Genomic DNA, 17,791 nt, shown 5'->3' with positions numbered 1-17,791 from the left:
AAGGCAGTGATGCGGGTGGATTCACAACGTTAGGCCTGTGGTCCAAGTAATCAGGTAAGAAACAAGAGGCTTTTCTATGGAAACAAGAGGAAGCCAATGGTTCATGACTGGATCAAACGTTCAGCCAGTTTCCGAGTTGTGAGGGCAGCCAGTGGAGCAGACTTCTAGATGTTGGACTCGAAGCATCTCAGATAGAGTGAGGGCAGGCTGTGCAGTCAGACAGGTCCCCTGGGTTTGTAGTTCAAATGTCTCTGGTGATCTCTGCTTGGCCTGCTGAGCGATAGGCACAAAGGTTGTGTAGGTTATGAGTTCTTGTGGATTTCTCCAGGTTTAGGTAAGTGGTTTACATTTAGCAGAACCTCAGGAGAAGGGCAGTTTAAGTTCTCAAAGGATTCCAAGTCAGAAAGGTGGGAGAAAACTCAGAATGTCAGTTTGGAATGTTGTAGCCTGGTGGTGGAAGACACTAGAAGAAATCAGGACCTAATCCAGTATATAATGAGTAATAATAAAATCTAAAATGTACGAAGATGTGTTATTGAAACATGTTTTCTCACTATAATCACTTCTTTGACCAAAGATAATGAAATTAACACTAACTTGTTTGCAAAATAAGTCATTTCCCATAAAACTTGGCCTGACTATTTCCATAAGTACAACAAGAATTGCAGTTGACTCTTTCAACCTGCTTTGCTAGAAGTTTTCATAAAAAGTCTCCAGATGAAGTTTAACAGCCTCTTGAGGCCAGGAGCCAAACCAATTACTTGCCTTCAGACTTTGCCTGTAATACGTATAGATTTGGGTGAATTCCTCTCTTCTCCAGGCCCCCCAAACATCCCAAGGTTCCTGCACCTGCGAGGAAGTGACCTTCTTTACTCACCTGGTAAGGCTGCTGGGAACTCTGTAAGCAAGCTATCAGTCTGGTATTTCCAAGGGGCTTTATTGGCTCCATGAAATCGCCCTGAGTTCTTTAAGGCTGTCGGGTCACATCTGAGCACGTCATTCCCAAATATGACCTTCCAGTCCCAGCGTGGTAATATACGCAGTGTTTCCCATTGTGTCCTGTCGTAGGTAGAACAGATTCTTATTGAACTGAAGCAAATAAACAGTTTCCAGAAAAAAAGAAAATATTCCCTGAGAGTTTCTGATTCTCGAGGGTTCAGGTAAGGAGAAAAGATAAATACTCGAATTTGTTCACAAAGGTATATTTTATCAAAATGTTGTAGTCAGTCAGCTGAAGAGACAAAGTTTCCCTAAATCTGCCCAATTAAAACATTTTGTGAAAAGTAGCAATATTTCAAAAAGTCATAAAGAGTGTAATTATCTTTCTCAGTCGTTCAGAGTCATGCTATTAATTTTGGTTCTGCTTGAATCCAGTTTTTCCACTCGTTCTGGAAATTTTTACTTCGTTCAGATTTAGGGTCTTGAGGTATTAGAAACCTCTACTCGCAGTTTTTCCCTGAATCTCCTTGAAAATGAAGCACATTTGCTCGTGTAATGAGGCATCTAATACACATACAACTGTCTGTAAATAAGGAAAGACTTAAAAATGTGCATTCTTCGAGATCTGCTTGGAGCTCCTGCCACTGCAGCCTACACGGAAATCTGGATCTGTGACACACAACACTTCCAGATAATATCATACCAAGACCTCAGATTTGTAGGAGTTTCATGTAACTTTTAGAACATGTATTTTAATAACATATCTATATAAACATAATCTAAGAGGGTTTCATATCACTTATTTGGCAATGCTTCCCATGTAAGTAAATGTACCAAGTAGCCTCATTAGTTTAATTGCTCACAAAAATCTCTGAAATGTTCAAATGTCAAGAAATTTGAAAAGGTTTGAATGTTTGAATAGGATAACAAATTATTAAGAAACAGTATTTAATTATCCTTTCAACTAACGTGGCAATAGGAGATATTCAAGGCAAATATGGAAGGTTACATAGCTGTGAGAGCAAAATGTAACTCCTTGGATATTCAGACTCACTCGGTTTTCTTGGGTATCCAAGATGTGATAAATACAGGAAATTATTTTGGTCGCCAGAATCATGGGTTTCAGGCAGATAATTTAAAAAGATAAAGGTTTGCTTACAATTTCTTATGGAGAGCAGACCATTAGTTCAAGCCAACTCTGTACTTGTTATAAAGAGGAAACAAAAACTTGCACCAGTGCACTTTTGATGTTAAAACTCATTTCTTTGAATTTATCATAATCTTAGCCAGATTGGCCACACATAACATCTCTTTCCACATATTCTTTCTTCATAAACTGTCGAAACTTTCTTTTTTACCTTCAATTTTTGTCTTAAATGTTTCCTCTTGAAATAAATGGTTTCACTTAGGACAGAATTAATTTCTGTTCCCTCAACAAATATGTCTTTCTATTCTTCATATTTTCTTTTACCAAAACCAAATGTGTTATTTTCTTCATATATGGAGTTTCCCTTGTTATTTCCAGTAGCCTTAATTGCATTTATTAGAATTCTTAATGCTAGAAACCCTAATTTTCAGTAAAAACTAAGAAGTAAGCAACTTTGAACTCTGTTACACCAGAATTCTTTATATTTGCAAATTAATGAATATATTTTGGAATTTTTAGAAACATGTGCTTTTTTCATAATACCATCATAATACAAGCATGAAATCTGTTTATTAACAGGCCCCAATGTATCTTTAGTGTCTCTATAATAAGACAAAACCAGATACATCTCTGCTTATTATTTTATCGTAGTTACATCAATTTAATTTACTTGTTTTTAACTTGTTTTAACTATACTCAGACTACCCCTAAAACTTCATGAGGCATTAGGTAAAATTAACAATTATTCTAAGGTTTCTTTTTCTCCTGGTCACGTGCAACAGTGATACCGTGACCTTATTTGGTTTTTAGTAAATGCAAGCAGAATAAAAGTTTTCTATTGAAAGCTGGTAACTCTTCAGCCATACCCCTTATAAGTAAACCGGCAACCTTAAATTCGCTTTACTACTGAATATGTTCCCAGATCGTGTGAACTTGAAACACGTTTGGGTGAGTTTTTACCTTTCTGGGTTTTAGAATGCCCAGTCCTTATGAGTACTTGCCTTCAAACTAACTCAATAGAGCTCTTTTGCAAATTAGTTTTAGCAGTACTGCCCAGAGATAGGGAAAATATCTCACACGTACAACATACAGGGACACACACACACACACACACACACACAATACACAGACAAGACGCAAACAAAATCTTAATTTTGTTGGTACTAGTATTTGTGGAGAGGACATGACAGGCCCAATTTTTAAATACTTCCCTCTATTGTTGTGTTTATTTATTTGTTTCAACAAAAAGCTTTCCCCTAGAGTTCACAGGTCATAAAAAGGCCCTCAAGTCTTAGTAAAGATTGGGGTAGAGAATTTACATCACAAAAGCACAGAGGAAGGGTCTCACTTTTCTCCAGGGGGGAATCCTTGGATCTTCTCTGCCTGTCCTCAGAGGGCTGGAGTTTGGGCACATGAGTTCTGCCAATGGTTTGTATTTTAAAAAGGCCTCTTTCCCTCTTTATTTTTTCTCGTTCTTCATTCTCAGGAGATCGTGGGCTGTGTTTACATTTCAAAGACGTGGTAAGATTTAGTTTTAAGGGACATGGAAAGAATATAAAAAATTTGTTTTCTAAGGTTTTCAGGGTAATTGCTATTTAAAATTCACCTTTTTTTAAAGAACAGAAATATTTTCTTCCAATGTCCTGAACTTTTCTAATATTCACAAACATTTTGAGAGGAACAGGCAAGGTTTGGAGATCAATAGAGCTAAGTGGGCTTCTACTGGTCTCTGGAGTTGTGGTTCTGGGTTTGTAGGGGTTTGCAAAATAAGAAGCGTTGTTCCTAATTCCTGAAGACCTGGATTATAGCCTGAATATCAACTATTGCCCCATCTTTTAAACAAAAATTGCTTCTTTACATAAGGGAGACTTTTAACTAAAATGGAAACCAATAGTTTAATGCCTTCGTAAAGTCTATATAAAGCATTTTAACAAAAACCCTTTTTTCTAGATACAAAAATGTAAGTTTGGCTTCTATAAGTCCCTAAATATTGGCCTTCAACTGGTCATTTGTAGGAGGGCTTAGAAGAAATTTTGGTCTTTTGTTTCCTCTGTGAAGGGAAGGTTGCATATGTAGTCAAATAATCTTTGTAAATCTCTAAATTTGGCAAGAGCTTCTGAAACTAGAGGTAAGGTCTTTATAATTTAAAAACTCTGCTGCTGTCCAGGGGACATGAATTTTTTGTGGTGGTGAGAGGTCTAGGATACACCTGCAAACACATTGTATAAGAATTCCTTAGTCTGGCAGAGCCTGGTTACAGAGTCCTGGAAGGTGGTAGCAAAACGAGCCTTATTGCCAGTGTCAGGTGCTTTTGCTAAATTCCCGTTCTTGCTTTTAGCCTTTATAGGAGCATCCTGGATACATTGGATCTAGGATCAAGCCAGAATGATCTCTGTAAATCTTGTAGGCAAAGGGAGGTTAAACTAGGCATATGTGGCCAGAGTTTAAGAAGACAAAACAAAATAAACGAACAACTACAGCAAAAAAAGGGAGACAAACCAGAAAATAGGCTCACACCTGTAGAGAACAAAGCGATGGTTCCCCGGACGGAGGTTGGTGGGGATTCATTGAAACAGGGGAAGAAGTTTAAGAGTCCATTTATGTGATGAACACTGAGTAACGTATACAACTACAAAACAACTATAATGCTGGTGAAAAACTCAATGAAATGTAAAGAAAGGAAGAAACAAAGGGGGATTTACATTGGATGTGGAAACTTATTTTTGTCTTAAATTCGACCTTCTTCCATTTTGCAAAGGGAGTCCTTAAGCCTAGCCATTATGCTAATAAGATAATTGAGAGCTCTTTCTGAAATATATCTAGTTAAAAATATTTAAAGGATCCATCCTCTGGCCGTTGATGGGTATCATATCACTAGCAACTCAAATCAGGAAGAGTTTTTGTGACTTAACTCAGGTCACAAGAGGTGACCAGAGAGGGCAGAGGTGATGCAGCCTCCATGATCCAAAAGCTTACTCCTTACATTGGACGAAGAAAGCAAGTGCACAGATGGTAAGGTGCTATTGTGGAAATGATGTCTCTAGTGTCCCACAGAAATGTGAGACACCTCCGGTCACAGACCCACTAATGAGTGACATCATATCAGTACTTCTGGAATCATACTTTCCTACACTGACAAGCAATGAGGGTTGAGATACAAAGGTTTCAAATGTCTGGAAACTCTCAGGACAAATACCCCTGAGAGCTGGCACAACATGACAGAGTGAAAGAGACTTGGATTCCCAGTCTATTTCACCACCAAGGGGTACCCCAGTAAGTCCACCCTCCAGATGGTGGAGACCAAAAGGAAGAACTCTCACTGGTCATAAAGCCAAACTCTTAGGAAATAAAACTAAACAAAAGAATAAATCTAACAGCTTTATCAAAGCCTTGGTTCTGTGGCAGCCACAATAACACCTAGGAGGGATGTGTCATGGGGTTGGGGACTGTGTGTTGTTTACAGTGTACCTGCTCGCATGGAGGTTTCTTGAGGCTGGTGGGTGACCTAGTGTCAGTCTACCCCATTCCATGACCAGCTCATCCTATCACGGGAATCCTCTTCAGGTGACAAGAGCTCAAACGGCTTTTAAGTGCTCGACTTGTGCCCACCAATTTTGCAGCTCTGGCTTCCAAGATGTCCCTTAGCAACAGATGACAAACATCAGAAATCATATAGACAAAGGAAAACAAAGAGCATTTCTGGGATGAAATGGATCAGTAATGAAAGGACACTCAGCCAAATTGAACTGGTTGAACCACAAAGCCACTAAGCCCAAGGAACTAGGTCCACGAATATTTTCTCCTGCTCATCAAAATGGAGAAATAGAGATAGGGACTCTCATCATACTCGTTTCCTTGGCCTCGGCAAATAGCCATTCCAGGAGGCTACATGGAGAGAAATTTTATCTTCTTCTGGCTATCTCTCAGATATCCTAGACATGTCTGTCTCTGTGGCAGAGTCTCAGTGAGCGGTGTCCAGCTAGTCCTGCCGACTACACCAACTGCTGGGGAGCAAGAATGTCCCATCCCCTTCTCAGGGAGGAAGAGTTCCTGGGTCCTTCAAGGTCCTTCTAGCTGGACTAAGAATCAAATTCATATGAGATAGATTAACAGAAGAAATTAAAATTTAATAGTATGTATGTGGAGAACTCACACTGACATGGCAGTCAGACATAAAGGGTATAAATGTCAATTTGAATTAAGGAAAAGGGGGTAGTGGTCTGGGAACTCAAAGGGGAAAAAAAGCAACTCACGGGGAGATGAAAACCAGTAAATGTGTGTAAACAAATGTTTGCCCTGCCATGCAGTTGGGTTACTCGGATAACATTTATCCCTCGTAATAACCCTTATCTGCAAAAACCCTCTGGTTGAGATTCTTGTACGTAATAAGGAAGGTGTAAAAGTTTCTCTGGAGCCCACAGGGTCTCAACTGCCTTTAATTCAGAATAATCTTCCTGTCAAATGGCCCATCTCGGAGCGTCCTGCCCACAGCCCCTATACCTCTGTGTTGGCGTGTGAAAGCTGAGACTTCTCCTGGATTGGGGCTCCAATGAACCCTTGGACTTCTGCCCACAGCCCAGAAACTATGAAGGGATGATGGAAGGAATATTGGCCTCTCCTTAAACTTTTCCCCCCTCCCTTTCTTTCTCAGGTTTGATTGAGGTGTAATTGGGATAAAATAAACCAATACGCTTAAAGTTCACAGTTTCACACATTTTTCTTGTTGGTTTTACTACTTCTTAAATCTTACATATGGTACAACTTTGTGGTGGTGTTCAGTTCTATGTGTTTAACACACGGATAATTTCACGGAACCACCACCACAAACATGCAAAGCAATGCTATCACCTCGCGGGAAAGGTCTTTCACTCTGACTCCGGTTTCTTTCTTTGCAGGCAGTCCAGCTGGTGAGGTTAGAACTTCAAGTGCTGATGTGGTTTTTGTGGACTGTGGTTCCCACATGCACTGGTCCAGCTTTCTGGAGCCTTGCAGGTGCTCCTCTGATGTGCCCCCATGGGTGCCATCCAATGGCCAGTCCATGACTGGTGAAGGTCGTCACCAAATTCTCAAAGTTGGGTATTCTCTCCAGGATCTGAACAGGAGTGCACACTGGGGCGCGATCCTGAGAGACCAAGGGTCTCTTTCTTCATCTGCTTTCTCCTCTCCATCCCCCCCACCCCCGGCCCCCGCCATTCCCTCCCAGCTTTCAGAACCTCCACCTTCTTCTTTCCTGGTCCTTTGGCTAGGAAGTTTGGAGAGCTGAGGCTTTTCTCTCCCCAGTCTGCTGTGTACTTCCTATGATTGGGTTTGCATCCAGGCCAAGCAGCAGAACCAAGAGAGAGAAGATGCACTGGTATCCCCCCCTCCCCGCTCTTGGAGTCCAAGGTCTTTTGGGCAGCAAGGACCTTCCTCCTTCAGAGTTCTAGCAGTCGACCCCCCACTGGCTGCAGGTGGAATTGCAGCTTCTGTCCTGAGGCTTGCTGGGGACCTGGTGGAGGGAAAAACACAAATACTGAGGAAACTGGGAATATAAGCCCCATCTTCCATTAATGCTTCGTTTTACTCCTCCTCCGGAGCTCTTAAGATCCCTGCTGAGCCTGAACTTTCAGGATGTGGGATATAGGGTTCATCCTCAGACAGGAGAATATAGAAGGATATAGAAGGAAACATAATCAGGAAACTTACAGCTGGATTGGTCCAAACTTGGTCTGGTTTCCTTCTCCAATTATTTGCTAAGGTTCATTTTACAGGAAGCTCAGATAGTCACTCCACGTATTCTGTTTGGGTTCCTAGTTGTAGTCATGAGGAGAAGTCTGTGGAGTGTGTTTACTTCATCTTACCCAAAATGGACCCTGCAGCATAGATTTGCAAGGGCAAGAACTTGGAAAGCAATCAACAGCTAACAATACAGGAAGAGTTAATTATGCTACAGGCACACAATGGAACATTAAGGCAGCTATTGAAAGGATTAAGTAAACACATGTGTAACGATTCCAAAAAGGTTCACGGTAAAATTTAAAACCTTTTTATTACAGTATAATATACACACAGAGGGTGCACACATCAGAAGTGCACAGCTCGGGGCGCCTGGGTGGCGCAGTCGGTTAAGCGTCCGACTTCAGTCAGGTCACGATCTCGCGGTCCGTGAGTTCGAGCCCCGCGTCGGGCTCTGGGCTGATGGCTCAGAGCCTGGAGCCTGTTTCCGATTCTGTGTCTCCCTCTCTCTCTGCCCCTCCCCCGTTCATGCTCTGTCTCTCTCTGTCCCCAAAATAAATAAAAACGTTGAAAAAAAAAATTTAAAAGTACTCTATTGCTTGATCTCTGCTCTTAAAAAAAAAAAAAAAAAAAAAAAGAAGAAGTGCACAGCTCAATGTATTTGCACAAATAAAACATACTCGTGCAACCAGCACCTAAATCAAGAAATAAAGATTTCCATTCTCCAAAGGGCTCTTCCACGTCACAAAACATTTGGGGAAACTAAGGCAGCTAGAGACAATGCTGGAGGCTACCTTCAAACATCTTTACTCTGGAATTTGGAAGATGCTTCTGCCTGCATGTGGGAAAGCATAGCCTGTAGGTCAAGGAAGAGATGGAAGGGTAAAGAATTAGGCACAATACAACACACCTAATTCACATGGTGTTTTGCACACACATACTCAGAGCCCCAGTCAGCTATGTTTTGGCTCGATCTCAATTACAATCAGATAACCAACAACGATCAGACATTTGAGGCAGGCATGTTACATGAAAGAGAAGAATCAAAGCAGACCAGACCAAACCAAACATGACCACAGTGAGGAGAGTTTCGAAAACCTTAGCAAGCAGAAACAAAAAAGTAGCTTTTGACATAAAAATATAATTCCCAAAGTAAATATTTCATCCAATGGTTGGAAGAGAAGATAAAGCACTAAAGAAAACAAAACCTTTCCAAGAAGTAGAACAAAAATGTGGGAAACATAAAAGAAAAAAGGAGACAAAAGAATTGATTCAGAGAGGAGAGGGAAAGGGAGCAGGGAACAGTCAGAGAAGGGGACACCTGAAGGAAGAGGGGATGCCTTTGTGAAAGTCACTTAGGGATCATTAGCATAAGCAGTTTTGGGGCTGGGAAGAGGCCAACAGCCCACAGTCAGGGGAAATCTGCCAAGGGTGACAGAAGGAGCATCTAGGGCACTATAAGGGTGATGGGAACAGGTGATTTCTCCTACCTTGTAATCTCCCCATGGCACTTCTGCCTCAGAGGAACTCAGGACTTCAGGGGTACCCCAAGAGGAAGGGGCAACAGGTCAGGATCTGGGCTGGACAGGACCCAGGGCAGGAGAGGTGGTCTGGGATGCACCGAGGTGGGCTGCCTGGAAGGGGGTCCGGGATGGGGCTGTATGTCCAGCGAGGCTGGGTGTGAGCCCTGAGGATTGATTCTTCCCCACGTGCAAACCCAATGTGTGCCCATCCCTCCCTTGGACCCGACCCTGAGGTTCTGGTGTCCCTTCCTTGCTGCACTGGGTCACCTGGTTTGCTGGCAGCTGGCTCCCCAGGTCCTCATGCACAATTGCAATAGCACCCTGGACAGTGGGATGCTTTGCTTCCGCAAATCACAGAAGACATGATGACGTCAGCCATATGCTCCCAAAGAAGGCACTGATTTTCTTCTAATTAATGGAATTAGGAAGTAACTGAAGAAAAAAATAAGGGAAGTAGATGAGAGAAACTAAAAAAAAAAAAAAAAAAGATTTAGAGAAAGAGCAGGCACTTTGCTTCTGAGCTCAGTTCAGTCCCCGGCGGGCAGCTAGCATTAGCTGAGCACCAGGGAGACATCCAAGGCAGGAGGACATGTGGCTGCTCCCGGTTCTGTTCCTTCCCATCGTCCAAGGTGAGTGGCATGGGCCCTTCAGGACTGAGCACCTGCAGGGTTGGGGCAGAACACAGACAGGATCTGTCCCACAGGGAAATCGTAGGACCTTTCATTCATCCAGACACTTACTCTTTTTTTTTTTTTTTTAATTTTTTTTTTCAACGTTTATTTATTTTTGGGACAGAGAGAGACAGAGCATGAACGGGGGAGGGGCAGAGAGAGAGGGAGACACAGAATCGGAAACAGGCTCCAGGCTCTGAGCCATCAGCCCAGAGCCTGACGCGGGGCTCGAACTCCCGGACCGCAAGATCGTGACCTGGCTGAAGTCGGACGCTTAAACGACTGTGCCACCCAGGCGCCCCCAGACACTTACTCTTTAAAAAGTTTTTTGGAAAAAAAACAAACAAACAAAAAGAGCTTTTTCAGGGCACATGGGTGCCTCAGCTGGTTAAGCACCAGACTCTTGATTTCAGCTCATGTCATGATCTCTTGGTTTGTGAGTTTGAGCCCTGCATCAGACTCTGCACTTAACGTGCTCAGCCTGCTTGGGATTCTCCTTCTCCTGCTCTCTCTGCCCCACCCCTGCTTACACACTAGCTGTCACACTCTCTCTCTCTCAAAATAAATCAACAAACTTTTAAAAATTACAAGAAAAAAACTTAAAAATATTTTTTTGTTACCTGACAGGTACTAAGTTAGGTGTTGCAAAAAGAAAATAAAAATAAATAACATAAATGGTGTCTGTTTTCTAGGGCACTATTTGTCCTCCCTGGCAGATAGGTTGATAGACAGATGATGGATGGCTAGATAGATGATAGTTAAATGCATGAATTCCTGAAGAATTTTTAAGGAGCTCAACCACCAGCTGAGACCCACTCAGTCAAGGTGGGGTTCAGACATCTGGATCACTTAAAAACCTGCACAACTGGTGTTGACTTGTCCCTCGAGCAGGGAACGTCTCTTCCGAATTGCTCAGAGTACAGGTAGAAAGACAGGCAGTGAAACCTGGGTGTGACAAGCTCTCTGGAGAGTTGTTCACCCCCACACAATAGCCTGAGTCTGCTCCGCATGCACCAAAGACCAGACAGTTGTCCAGAGTGGTTAGGGTAACAACTGAGACATCAGAGAGGGAAGGCCAGAGATTAGAAGGTGTGTATTTTGGGGATGGATTTCATATCTTGGAGACAGCTAGTGCTTGATGCTCCCAGAGGATAGGAACTACTACAGGACCATTTGGCTGACCCAGCTCTGCTCCCTGTCATTGAACAGAACTGCAGGGTTTGGGGCTGGATGCAGATAGTGTTTCTTCCGGGAAGGAGGTTATCAAGGGAAATAAAATGACTTAATTTATTCATCCATTGGCTTCGTCATCATATGTGTGGAAGAGAAAAACTCTGATAGGGAGATTTCCAGGCAGACAATTTTGGGAAAACTTGCATATTATTATGTTTTTAATGTGGAAGTTCATGCGGGGATAAAAGGGTTACAAATGTGTATTAGTCATAATTGCAACATACCACAGACTGAGTGACTTAAGCTATAGAAATTTATTTTCTCGCATTCTGAAGGCTGGGGGGTCAAAGATCAAGGTGCAGGCTGATTCAGTTTGTGATGAAAGCTCTCTTTCTGGTTTTCAGCAGTCACCTTCTCACGGTCATCTCCTCTTTGTTCACAAGCAAGGAGGGAGGGAGAGAGGGAGAGACAAAGACAGAGACAGAGAATAAGGAAGAGAGAGAAACTCTCTGATGTCTTTACTTGTAAGAGCACTAATCCCGTCCTGATGTCTCCATCACGATCTCCTCTAACCCTAATGTCTTGCCAAAGGCCCCATCTTCAAACACCATCACATGGAAGGTTAAGACTCCAACATATGAATTCTGGGGCAATGCAAACATTCAGTCCTCCACTACATAGAGACAGAACTGATCAAGCGGCAAACAGGGATAGCTCATCTGTTGTCATTTTGACATCACCACCACCCATTTTAAAATTAAAAAAATTTTGATGTTTATTCATTTGTGTGAGAGAGAGACACACAGAGTGTGAGTGGGGGAGAGACAGAGAAAGAGGGAGACACAGAGTCTGAAGCAGTCTCCAGACTCTGAGCTATCAGCTCAGAGCCTGATGTGGGGCTCGAACTCACAAACCCTGAGATCGTGACCTGAGCCGAAGTCAGACATGTAACCGATTGAGCCACGGAGGTGCCCTACCACCATCCCTCTAACTCGTCTTCTGCTTCACAGAGCAAAATCTGGGAATCACATTTCCCTTAATCACCTTCCTTCTATGGGTTGGAGTTTGTCAATGGAAGTACTTGTCAGAGATTTGGAAGGTGGGAGAGCAGCCTTACACTCTGGAGGCAGCTGAAGGGCCCATGGGTGGGTTAGAGATTTGGAGTGACTTCTTGTCAGGTTCTTGGGAACCCTTACTCTGTTGGTGAAGACTGAGGTGATTGGTGGGAGTTTCTCAGAGAATTTTTAGGATCTCAGCAGCTTCTTGTGAACTCTTGAGCAAACTCATTCTGGAGCTTTTGGCTGTGAACATAGGGTTAGCTTCCTTTCACTTGAATCAGTGGAAAGACTAGGACATAACTGCTCACAGCAACATTATTCACTTGGCCAAAATGTAGAAAAATCCTGTATGTCATCAACTGATGAATGAGAAACTGTATGTGACTTATCCCTACCAAGGACTGAGTGCCCACATACGCTACCACGTGGATGAACCTGAACAATTATTATGTTAAGTGACTGAAGCCAGAAAAAATGGCCACTCATTGTATGATTCAGTTCATATGAAATATCCAGAAGGGAGAAGTCATTAGTGGTTGCCAAAGGCTTCAGGCAAAGGGAAATGAGGAGAGATTGGATGTAGGTTTTCTTTCTAAGGTGACGAAAATGTTCTGGAATTAGAGGTGATGGTTGCACAGCTTTGTGAATACCCTAAAAACCACTGAAGTACAGACTTTAAAATTTATGACATGTCAATTATACCTCAATTTTTAAATTGGACAAAAATAAATCCTTAGGCTTAAACCGTATTTCTTCATTTTAGAAAGAAAGAAAATGATCACTGTCTTAACTTAGCTAATTGGAAAAAGAGCACAATGGCAATTTTGAGGAAATAAGAGGAATAAAATTATACATATGAAAACTTAATAACAGGAAATAAAAACAGTAACATCTACAAACTAATCTCAAAACTGCTTTAGTGATGCAAAAAATAAAGAAGGGAAGAAAAACAGGAAGGACATCTTGTGGCATGTGTAATCAACAAAATCAAAGAACGTGTGTAGTCAGAACAAGTAATTATAACAGATATGAACGCTTTAATTATTAAAGGTACATTCTAGGGGCGCCTGGGTGGCTTGGTCGGTTAAGCGTCTGACTTCGGCTCAGGTCATGATCTCACGGTCTGTGAGTTTGAGCCCTGCGTCGGGCTCTGTGCTGACTGCTCAGAGCCTGGAGCCTGTTTCAGATTCTGTGTCTCCCTCTCTCTCTCTGCCCCTCCCCTATTCATGCTCTGTCTCTCTCTGTATCAAAAATAAATAAACGTTTAAAAAAATTTAAAAAAAAGGTACATTCTAATTGCAGGACTTTATGCTAATACATATTCCGTGAAATAGGTAACTTCCTGGAAAAAAACTAACCAAAACAATAGAACAGATTCAAGAACCATGGAAGAATTTGAATCTTCAACATTCATGGGAAAACAATTTCCAAGTTCGAAGAATTTGTCCCAATAATGAATTTGTCACGTAGTTTTGTAGATAATTTCTTAACACTTAAAGACACAGAAATTCCTTTGTCCTGTTTATGTGCTGATGGCCAGTGTTTTAACATAGGGATGTCCCCACAAAATCCAGATTCCTGGTTACTCTCGAAAAATGAAAAGATCGGGGCGCCTGGGTGGCGCAGTCGGTTAAGCCTCCGACTTCAGCCAGGTCACGATCTCGCGGTCCGTGAGTTCGAGCCCCGCGTCAGGCTCTGGGCTGATGGCTCGGAGCCTGGAGCCTGTTTCCGATTCTGTGTCTCCCTCTCTCTCTGCCCCTCCCCCGTTCATGCTCTGTCTCTCTCTGTCCCAAAAATAAATGAACGTTGAAAAAAAATTAAAAAAAAAGAAAAATGAAAAGATCTGAAACCACAGAGCCAACATCTTGCATGAGGGCAGTGGGCCAAAGTGTACTGGGGTCTTTCCTTTCCTTGGGTCATTTGCTCTCCAGATGACATTGGCCACCAGATGACATTGGCCACGGGGAGGGGGAGGGGTGGGTTATAGGATGCTGCCATTGCTCAGTATGGGTGTTTTTGATTCTTGGAGATCTGTAGTTGTGCTCTTAGGTGATTTCTGTGGTGGATTTGACCCAGCGGAGTTTTGAAGGACAAAGATCTGTCTTGTGGAAGGTCTACTACTTCTTTGACTATTATTCAACTCATCAGGGACTTGGGTTTATTGGAATCATTTGTGATACAGGAGGCTGTGGCTCTTCCTCAGGCAATGGGGTGTGGTGGTGACAGGCATGTGGACTTGTGTTTTTCAGGCTCATATCCCCTCATGGCAGTGTCAAATGCAGTGAGTGGCTCCGTGCGGGGCTCGCTGACCGTGCAGTGTCGCTATGAACCTGGGTGGGAGACCTACAAGAAGTGGTGGTGTCGAGGAGCTAATTGGGAGAACTGCCATATCCTTGTGAAAACCAATGGATCAGGGGAGAAAGCAAAGGGTAACCAAGTGTCCATCCAGGACAATCAGAAAATGAACATGTTCACCGTGACCATGGAGGAGCTCAGGTGGAAGGATGCAGACACCTATTGGTGTGGGATTGAAAAATCTGGAACTGACCTTGGGGTCAAAGTCAAAGTAACCATTGACCCAGGTAAGAGTATGTATAAGTGTGGCTGTGTGTCTTTAGAGCCTGCTCTGTCCTGGGCCCTGAGGTTCCTCTCCAGTGACTTCAGTGTCACTCAGAGTGAACTGTCACACAGTGGTTGAGTCCTGAGTTCTCCTAGAACCCGAATGACCCCTTAGATGCTCTCACGGCTCCCAACGCCTCCTCCAGGACTGGATCAAGCCTTTCTGGGCATGTGTTTCTCTGCACAGCTCAGTGTCTGAGTCTATTGCCCACAGAGAGCAAGGTGATGGTCCCAGTTTCAGCCCATAGGCCAAAGGGACCTCCCTCCATGGGACCCAGAGACCCCAATTCCTGCCAATGCTTTCCTGGGCTTCTGGTGCCCTGTGTTCCTGCTTTTTCTGGAGTTTGGGGCTGGGACTTCATAGTAGCTATTCCCACCCTCTGCTCCATATCCAGTGTCAGAGGGAAAGGGCCCCCAGCATAGTTGTGGTGGTGTAGTTGATTTCTGAGTTCCAGAATGGTCTCCATAGTCAAAGCGCTGTTTAAATCTATTAAATACTTTTTGTCCGTATCTATGAGATGATCATATGATTTGTCTCCTTTAGTCTGTTAATGTGGCATATTATACTTATTAATATTCTCATGTTCACACAATTTTGCATTCTTGGGATAAACCCAACTTGGTGATGATGTATTATCTTGCTTATATATCCCTGGATTCAGCTTGCTGATTTTTGGTTGCAGACTTTTGCATTTATGTTCATGAGTGGATTTGCCTATAATATTTCTTATTGCACTGCGTTTGTCAGGTTCTGGCATCAAGATTATGTTAATCTAATTAAATGGATATGGGATTGCATCCTCTTTCCAAGTTCTGGAATTTTCTGTGTAAGATAGACATTATTTCTTCTTTAAATGTTTAGCAGATACGTCCATTGAAGCTCTAAGTGTCTGGAGTTTCCTTTTGGAGAGGTGTTTTATTACTTTTTTTAAGTAAGCTCTACACCAAATGTGGGACTTGAATTCCTGATGCTGAGATCAAGGGTAGCACATTCTACACACTGAGCCAGCCAGGAACCCATGGGGAGGTTTTTAATGATGGATATGACTCATTCAAATAATTGTAAGATGATTCAGGTTTTCTATTTCTCTTTGTGCCTGTTTTAGTATAATACATTTTCTGTAGAGTATTTTTTAATTAACTTGTTTTATTTTTTATTTTTTTTAATTTACATCCAAATTAGTTAGTATATAGTGCAACAATGATTTCAGGACTAGATTCCTTAGTGCCCCTTACCCATTTAGCCCATCCCCATTCCACAACCCCTCCCATAACCCTCAGTTTGTTCTCCATAATTATGAGTCTCTTCTGTTTTGTCCCCTCCCTGTTTTTATATTATTTTTGTTTCCCTTCCCTTATGTTCATCTGTTTTGTCTCTTAAAGTCCTCATATGAGTGAAGTCATATTATTTTTGTCTTTCTCTGACTGACTAATTTCACTTAGTATAATACCGTCCAGTTCCATTCCACCAGAAGTTTCAAATTTATTGGCATAAACTTGGTTAGATGTCCCTTTATTATCCTGTTCCCTTAGTATCTTACCTTATTATAATACGCACAGAATATTATGTGATATACCTTTTTTCATTTCTGGTATCAGTTATTCAGACCTCTCCTATCATCACTAATATCTTGCTAGGGTGTTTTTTTTTTTTTTTTTTTAATAACTGTTGCCTTTTTTGTCTTCTCTATTTTATATTTTTACTTCATTAATTTTTTTCCTTCATATCTTTCCTTCCTTCTCCTTTCCTCTGCAAGTGACCGTGCAGTGTCACTACAGCCCAGAGTGGGAGACCTACGTGAGGTCCTGGTGTCCAGATGCTGATCTGAGTAGCTGCACCATCGTTGTTCAAACCGCTGGATCAGAGCTGAAGAAGAACCTTGTGTCCATCAATCAGAAAATGCACACATTCTCCATGACCATATGGGGAGAATAAAACAACTTTTGAAAAAAATGACCTGTTGTGTTTCTGAGTTGCTCCCAGACGTTTTACAGAATGGCATCCCTGTTCACACGTGAAATCTGGAAATTCAGAGAAGGACCCAAGCTTAGAATTCTTCCATAAGTTCCTTCTTTGCTTTTTCTGGGGCACCTTTTAAATTAACCACTTGGATTTGATTCTGTGAAAAATCAGTGACCTCTTCCCCGACCCCCTTGTAAGTCACAGGGGCTCTCAGTCTCCTGCTCTCAGTCTCCTGCTTGTTCGTGGTCCAGGATGGGGGACTGCCCTTCCTCAGGCTCTCCCCTGGATCTGTAAACAATAAATGTTGTGACTCTGCTTCCATCGTGTGGGTGTATTGAAACTGCGCCTTTCATTAAAATGTCCCTGTCCCTGGGTGGTTCATGTCCCTAAAGTGGGTGTGTGGTTATGGAGGGAGCTACCTACCTGCCCACCCACGTGGGTGGTTGTGCCTCCTCATGCAGCGGGTCATGATCTGCATCTTCTTAATTCAATGAACCAGCTCTGGCTTCTAAATACACACGGAGGAACTCAGGCAAGTCAATGCAGACACAGCCTGGTGTGGGATTAGGAGAGTTGGAGATGACCATAGGTCTAAGTGACCATTGACCCAGGGAAGTACTCTTCCCTCATGGACCACTGGCATCTCCTCAGCAAGAGGGAGCTAGTGGAAAAGTGAGCAGATAGGCCAACTTTTATAATTATTTGTGGATTTTTAGAAAGAGAAATTTTAAAAATACACAAAATGTAAAGTAGAAAAGTATGTTCTGTCTTCTACCTTACTCCCCTCCCCAAAGGTAGGACTATAACCAGTGTGTGTGTGTGTGTGTGTGCGCATGTGTGTGACTGCATGTGTGTGCATGTGTGTATGTGTGCTTAGGAGAAATTCTATGTGTTGAAGCATATGTGTGTGTATATTCTTTCCCTCCCTCAAAGAAAAATAGCTATATTGTTCTACAGCCTGCCCATTTTCAGTTAATGTATTT

General features: G+C 42.4%; 1 protein-coding gene across 1 annotated transcript; it reads left to right on the top strand.

Moving 5' to 3' along the window:
- The first annotated feature begins 9,819 nt into the window (after positions 1-9,819).
- LOC123604577 (CMRF35-like molecule 5) lies at positions 9,820-17,124 on the top strand. The gene is made up of 3 exons (XM_045490907.1): positions 9,820-9,953; positions 14,476-14,808; positions 16,603-17,124. Exons 1-3 carry the CDS (start codon positions 9,914-9,916, stop codon positions 16,779-16,781), a joined length of 552 nt encoding a protein of 183 aa, XP_045346863.1. The 5' UTR covers positions 9,820-9,913; the 3' UTR covers positions 16,782-17,124.
- Positions 17,125-17,791: the final 667 nt, after the last annotated feature.

Source organism: Leopardus geoffroyi, chromosome E1, assembly GCF_018350155.1.
Source record: "Leopardus geoffroyi isolate Oge1 chromosome E1, O.geoffroyi_Oge1_pat1.0, whole genome shotgun sequence".
Taxonomy (NCBI): Eukaryota; Metazoa; Chordata; class Mammalia; order Carnivora; family Felidae; genus Leopardus; species Leopardus geoffroyi.
The sequence above is the reverse complement of the archived record's forward strand: the minus strand, read 5'-3'. Positions and strand labels throughout refer to the sequence as shown.